This window comes from Buceros rhinoceros, unplaced genomic scaffold, assembly GCF_000710305.1.
Source record: "Buceros rhinoceros silvestris isolate BGI_N320 unplaced genomic scaffold, ASM71030v1 scaffold18741, whole genome shotgun sequence".
Lineage (NCBI taxonomy): Eukaryota > Metazoa > Chordata > Aves > Bucerotiformes > Bucerotidae > Buceros > Buceros rhinoceros.
Window position 1 is genome coordinate 21,684 of NW_010392788.1, and position 4,927 is coordinate 26,610.

General features: G+C 38.9%; 1 protein-coding gene across 4 annotated transcripts in view; it reads right to left on the minus strand.

The window, feature by feature from the left end:
• Positions 1–939: 939 nt before the first annotated feature.
• HSPA4L (heat shock 70kDa protein 4-like) overlaps positions 940–4,927 on the minus strand; it is a 20,626-nt gene continuing 16,638 nt past the window's right edge. For all 4 annotated transcript variants that reach the window (XM_010144632.1, XM_010144635.1, XM_010144634.1 and 1 more), the window contains 4 exons: positions 4,041–4,148; positions 2,821–2,940; positions 2,082–2,243; positions 940–1,640 (listed from right to left, as the gene is read on the minus strand). In XM_010144632.1, coding sequence (XP_010142934.1) covers positions 1,446–1,640; positions 2,082–2,243; positions 2,821–2,940; positions 4,041–4,148 — 585 coding nt within the window. In that variant the 3' untranslated portion in view covers positions 940–1,445. The remainder of the gene's footprint in view (positions 1,641–2,081; positions 2,244–2,820; positions 2,941–4,040; positions 4,149–4,927) is intronic.

A 4,927-nucleotide genomic window follows, 5' to 3' on the forward strand; every position in this document is an offset into this window, starting at 1 on the left:
CCCCTGTTCACAACAGCAGCAAGCTTGTACAGGAGAACAGCTGCAGGCATGCCCCACAACCACCTCAACACCTACATGCATTTCTGCAATGAAGCTCCAGTCACCCAAGTGTTAACGCTACAGTTGCTCTCAGTCTCATGCTGACTTGACTAAGAAACCACTTTTCATTCCTATTCTGGTTGTTCCAGAGTTGTTTAAGGTCCCAAGAAAAGTGACTTGCTCTAGCAAGTGCTACAGTACCTCAGTGACTGACAGAAGCACTGAGAGTATATTCACATACACTGGACCTGGACAATGTCTAAGACATATTAAAGAAAATAAACTGTGTAGTACATTATAGACACTTTCATTAGATCAAGTAAATGACCAAAGGAAAGCCATTCAAGTTCAAGTTGATTCTGCCTTGGGGGTAATAATATCCAGTTTGTAAGCTCTTTTGTTTAGATCCTTGACCAGACGGTTTATGTGCTGAGTACCAAGGCTTAAGTAAGCTCTCGGTACTCCTTTCAAGTTTGTAACAGACAGCCTTTAAGCAGCCTCAGTCTCAGGGTGCTAATACCCAGCCAGCAAAGAGCAGTTGCTGTTTTTTCTCCTCTCCAGTGCAAAATGTGATCAAGATGTAGATTTCATTCCAAACAAAAGAAGTGGAAATAGTAGTATGTACAATGAGAATTTTTCAAGGGAAGGCTATGCGACAGTCATGGTATAATCTACCCCTTCCTACTATTATTGTTAGCATCTCCCTATCATAAGCACAGTACGTTATGTACAGTGATGTGTACTCAGACCGTTCACTGAATTTCACAACGTGGCAGAGCCAGGCGGCATTTTGTAACTAAGATTGTTAGTGGTATCTGAAGTATGTTTAGGCTTGTATTATTCAGTTTATAGGTAAAAGACCATACATTTCTCATGGTACATCAATAAGATGGACTAGTATGCCAACTAACCTCTATTTTAATATTTAAATTATAACAATACAATAACTAGAAAAGGTCAGTGCTTCAAGTGACAAGTTTTGCCACTTCAATTCCAATATTTTTCCAAAATAAAGATGCAATTAGATCTACACTTGAGCATCAGTAGTGCAATACAGTATCCTTTCCTGAATAAAGGAGCTGAGGTTTATCCACAATAAAAGCTTTAAATAAGGTAGATTGTTGCCATTTATATATCAATTCTGTATGTTTGATATAAAATATACTGGGAAAGCTTCAACTGACTTATACAATCTACATTTGGCTAAAGCTCCACATAAGCAGCATCAGTGGAAATGAACATCAGAATGTGTACTTAATACAAAACACTTTCAAAACTACTCAGCAACAAATGACAGAAGGTTGGCTAAGAAGAACGGAACATCTGAGGTGTGTACCAGACAAAAAGAATGGACCCTGTCCTGTGGTTACTTGCACTATTTCAATTACGTAGAAGAAATGCAAGATTTAGTCCACTTCCATTTCTCCAGGTGGTTTGGTCTGCTGAGAATTGTCCTTTGCTGGTTCCGGTTTTGTTTCGGTACTGCTCTGTCCATTCACTGGTCCATTGTGTTCACCATTAGCTTTTGACTGCCCGTCATTGGGAGGTTCTATCTTCGGCTTGGGCTTGTATATAATGGGATTACAGAAGCTATCCAATTCCTAGTTGTAACAGAAGTGAGAGAGCAAGTTCATTTAGTGGCACAATAACTGCATTAAACTATAATGACTCAAATTTGTTTCAGGTTCACAATGGCCTGGAATTTAATTTTCCAGGACTAGACTTTTCAATTCTATCAAGTCTAGAGAAAATAAAACCTTTCACTAGCTAAAGAGCTTTCACTCTGTAAAAAACCTACATGGTAACCCATTTGCCAGCAAGCCTGGTGCCCTAACTCAGGGTATTTTAAAAAGGCTTATTCAGAGGTGCTGCTGTAAATCAAGAACCAGAATTGGACATCAATTAATCAGCTGCTCCCACTGTACAGATCTTTCATAGTTTTAAAACCTTTGCAGCTGTAGTGTTCCAGCTCAACACTGCAGCCGAAATCTTGTTGAAGAACAACTTATTAGAATGCAACATGTACGATGATTTTTTTTTACCTTAGATTTTGTCAGTATTTCTGCCACTTTGACAACTGGATCCTGAGTTAGACTTAGTTTGTTCTGGGCATTCATTTTGCTGTTCAACCAATTCATAGCCTCACTAATATATTTTTCAACTTTCTCCATCTCAGCAGGATCTAGGTGATCATATTTTTCATCCTAAGGAGAGACAGATTTATATAATCAATTAATGCTTCTTACCCAATTAAGGACTTCATGGACACATAATAAAATAGAATAACATTGCTACAACCCAATAGAAATAGTTTTTAATAAGTGTTTAGCATGAAGAATGACTGTGGAACAAGCCAGGACAGGACATAGTATCAAAATTTCACATCTCTAAAAATCAAGTGCACACTGCTGAAACACAGGTTAGTTCTGATGTTACAAGAAAAGCAAAAGTACCAGAGATCTCCTGTAGCTTAGCTGACCCCAACCGTCAGTCCTGTAAGTTACAGAAACAGTGGTGACAGCCATAACCGGAGATGGCCACTTCAAGTGGGACAAGTCACCGTATAAAGATGTGCCATTGTGTAATCTGTATTCTCCTGAAGAAACAATTCTTGCTAGCAATCCAGAATCCACAGTTACAGAAGTTCTCAGGAGCAGAAGCTCAACAGCCGTTTTCAAGCTGCTTAACAGGTAATCCTATAGGATTGCTTTTTAAACGCAAACCCCTCCACAGCCAAACTCCAACAACCACAATAGTTCAGTCCCTCAATAATTCTTCTACCTTATTTTTGTATGCTTCTACTGCCTTCATAAGGAGCTGAATCTTCTTTCCCAGTTCATTTAGAACTTTTGGTCTCTCTTCATGTTCCATGTATCTCTCCTGAATAGGCTGTCCAAATTTCTGGAAATGTAAGCACAAAGATCTTTAGAGTACATGTTTACTCCGGTGTAAGAACAAAACGTGGCACTGGAAGAAAGCTGTCTTTATCCTCTCTTCTCACCCACTCAAGAGCTTAATCTTTGCATTTTGCTTTAACGCATAAACCCCCCCCCCAGAAGTTTAAACACTGGAATAGTGCCTGTCCTGACAGGCTTAGAATTTTGCAGTTATTTTCAGCACAAGAGCATTTGTAACAATGCATTCAGAAAAGAAACAAGACAAGGTTTACACAGATAGCTTAATTTTCAAGTAGTTTGTCCGAAAACTTCTATTTTTATCCACTGCCTGTTTTTTCCTTCTCTTGAATACTGGTATCCAGGCAAGAGGGCAGTTGCCAGGATCTACACTGCTGTTTCCATCAGTTATCCTTCTCTCAAAAAAAGTCTGACTTGAGAGAAAACAGTTGGAGTGCAAGAGCTAGCGACTAACTTATTACAAACAGGGTAGTTAGTCATTCAGCAAAATTCACATTTTCCCATGGGATTATTAAAACCAGAAGTATTTTAACCTTTTTTTTTGTCATTACCAATCGAATGATACAGTACAATGTACGGTTAAAGCACTCTTCAGCCTTTATCGTTAGATATTAGACCAAAAATTCTGTTTTATGATACAGCTGTAGCAGACCACTGAAAACCGGAACACGAGAGCATCTGTTCTGGAGTGTAATTCGGAATACCTGGGGGAACAGTCAAGGTACTCAAAAGCCTCTTCCAGATTGTCACAAGACTGTCAGAAAATTCCTGTAGCAATTAATTCTCTTGTCACTAGCAACAATCTGCTTCATTTTGACTGTTTTCAAATTAGGAGACAACTAATGTTAAAGCAAACTGTATTTCTAGGTCTAAATACAGTGTTCATTTCATCACTAAGCTACATCCAGATACAACCAGAATGTTCATACTTCGAAGTTCATGGATTTACAAAACTCACACATGGGCACGTACACACACATATCCCTTACTGGAAAAGCTTTCCTTACTTAGCCATAGATATTTATATAAATGCCCCCACCCCCAGACACACACCCGGTTTTTCTAGAAAGGAACTTAAAACCTTACTCTTAATTCCTGAAGCTTATCCATGTAAACTTGTTTTGGCTGGTCCTCTCCATCTTCATAAAGCCAGTTTTCTGTATCCTCCAACATCAAGGTCAGCTTGTTTGCATCCTATAAAGCAAGTTAGGGACAGTCTAGTTCAGAAGGGAACACATCAAATGAGAGTTCTCTCCCCAGCACACAAAGAAACCCCCTCACTCAAACAATATTCTTTCACCCGTTTAAAATATTCAAAGTGATAGTGAAGGAAAACAGTAATTCACAGGCTTCAGAGCCAAGATTTTGAGAATGGTAAGAGGCCCTGCTAATCTGATTGGCAGGTGAAGTTCACGGGAGTTTCATAGCTTCGGGAATGACTTTGTAAGAAAGCACATGCATCACTAACATTCTTGTGCGTTATCTTTACGCAGGAAGTTCAGCTTCTCGGGTTCTCTGATAGCAGGAACAGACAAATTTAGACAACTATATAGTTGAGGCTGAAATTGTTTTAATTGGACTCTACTGGCTATAAACAAAGATTTTATCTTTAATTATTTAGAAATAAAGATTTTATCCAACCTTGGAACTTACTTGAGAGACTGTTCTGAAATTGGTATGGGAAAGGCAGCCTCAAACCCTTGAGTTCATTCTGGAAGGGTGCTGGGTTGATGACCAGGTAATCAAGAGCACATCTTAAAGCACAGTCTTTAAAGACCATGGACATGGACATGTGCTTTTCCAACTACAGGTTGCTTGTGTACCAGCTGCTTTTATTTAGATGGCTATTACCAAGAAATTATTATAGAACAAGTGTTCCTTCTGTACTGCTTCTGCAAAAGCCCAGCATACAGCTTTCTTCATCACCTTTTACTTTAACAGCATGCTGAGCTCAAAATACTTTAAGTAGGGAA